General features: G+C 49.4%; 1 protein-coding gene across 3 annotated transcripts in view; it reads right to left on the reverse strand.

The window, feature by feature from the left end:
- Positions 1-60: 60 nt before the first annotated feature.
- Positions 61-1,772, reverse strand: part of nt5c2b (5'-nucleotidase, cytosolic IIb) — a 15,995-nt gene continuing 14,283 nt past the window's right edge. For all 3 annotated transcript variants that reach the window (XM_031864517.1, XM_031864518.1, XM_031864519.1), the window contains 4 exons: positions 1,437-1,488; positions 1,117-1,177; positions 641-817; positions 61-418 (listed from right to left, as the gene is read on the reverse strand). In XM_031864517.1, the coding sequence (XP_031720377.1) occupies positions 161-418; positions 641-817; positions 1,117-1,177; positions 1,437-1,488 (548 nt within the window). In that variant the 3' untranslated portion in view covers positions 61-160. The remainder of the gene's footprint in view (positions 419-640; positions 818-1,116; positions 1,178-1,436; positions 1,489-1,772) is intronic.

A 1,772-nucleotide genomic window follows, 5' to 3' on the forward strand; every position in this document is an offset into this window, starting at 1 on the left:
GTGTGTGTGTGTGTGTGTGTGTGTGTGTGTGTGTGTGTGTGTGTGTGCATACACACACACACACACACACACACTGGAGATGTTTTTCCTTCCTGCCTCACTCAGAGAGACAACTACCCGACTTGAGAAGGCAGAAACTTTCTTCTCCATGTCCAGCTTATTACTCCTCCTCCTCCTCTTCCTCCTCCTCCTCCTCCTCTTCCTCCTCATCATCATCCTCATCGTGGCAGTGAGTGATCTCCTGGGGAGTCTGGGGGAACAGGTTGGGAGGTTTGATCTCGCTGAAGGAGCGGGTCAGCTGGTTGCGTTTGCAGTCCAGGTCCTTGCAGTCGCTGCAGTGGGCGCGGTTGCGTGTGGCCAGTGGCGACTCCGTGTCGATGTCCATGTGGGCGTGTTCCACCGTCGACTCGTGCGGCATCTGGGGAAGAGGGAGGAACAAATGTGAAAAAGAAACTTGGCAACACGAGCCCACTTACTCGAAGCCTGTGACCCGAGAGAAATGTCTACAGTTCAAGTTTTACAATCCTAAAAGTACAAGACTTCTACATCTGTATCAGTACGCTAAAGAAGTGCTATTAGCCCTAACCTCTGAAGGTGTTTGGTTTAATGCAGCTCCCTGTGTTTACATCCAGGGACTCACCAGTACGTGTGCGGCTCTGAAGAGGTAGCTGAAGGGGTAGTACAGCAGGTTGATGAAGGAGGCTGCGTACAAGTCGGCGTAACGCATCACTTGAGAGGCAAACAAAGTCTGCCTGGAGCCACTGCGGAAAAGGCTACCCATCATGCCGTAGCACATGTCCATGTCGTGTGTCACTTTCTAAAAAGACAAGGAGGAGACGAGAAGACGCTGAGGAGCCTGCAACAGTATCTACCATCCCAACCCTAGGAAGCATCTTAATCAGAGACGCTGTGTTTCAGCAATTACATCAGCAGGCAGTGAGAGAGGAAGCTCTTTGTTGAGGAGTGTTAATGATTAGACTACAGTAGACACATAAACGGTATCAAACATACTTTACATATGGGCATTGGTAACTAGGCCGTCTCCAGGCAGCCGGTGTTAAAAGCATGCGGACAGGTCTCGTGCTGTCATAGAAACAGAGGTGATCGAGGCCGTACCTTGACTCTTCTTTGAATAGTGCTGATGTCTGGCCTTTCATTGCTGCTGCTGTCCAGATGTCTGAGGAAGGATGGGGAGAAGGACAATGAGGACAGCAGGAGGGGGGGGGGGGGGGGAATACTGATATCTAGTCTGCTGAAAGGCGATGTGTCAAAGAGGCGGAGCAAAAGAGAGTCGTGTCCGGCGCAGACCCCTTTGACTTTACCCTATCGACCCTGTTGTTCTCTTACAAACACACTCTCGTTACAGCAAAGAGCAGCGACACGATGAGGAGGGAGGTGGGATATAAGGAGGGGAGGCTAAAGTAAGGAGTTCTTACTTGTAGAGTTCTGCCAAAAAAATGTCCAGGCCCTGCAGTTCCTTGAATAACGCTGAAAAACACGGGGGAAGAAATGGTGAATCTCACGTAGATTTACGGTGCATATCCAGTGTTCTATTAGTTAGCGCCTGTATAAACACTCTTTATGAGAATACATTAGCTTATGTACTACTCATGTCTTTTTCTGAAAAGTAAAGGTCTGACATCGTAGCTGCTGTCCCTGTTGACACTGTTTTATAACGCCACTAGGACGGCAGCACTTGGTAAAGAAATAAGTCGAAAATGTAGGCACACACACACACACACACACACACACACACACACACACACACACAC

The sequence above is a fragment of the Anarrhichthys ocellatus genome, unplaced genomic scaffold (genome assembly GCF_004355925.1).
Source record: "Anarrhichthys ocellatus isolate YVR2014 unplaced genomic scaffold, GSC_Weel_1.0 scaffold31, whole genome shotgun sequence".
In the NCBI taxonomy this organism is placed as follows: Eukaryota; Metazoa; Chordata; class Actinopteri; order Perciformes; family Anarhichadidae; genus Anarrhichthys; species Anarrhichthys ocellatus.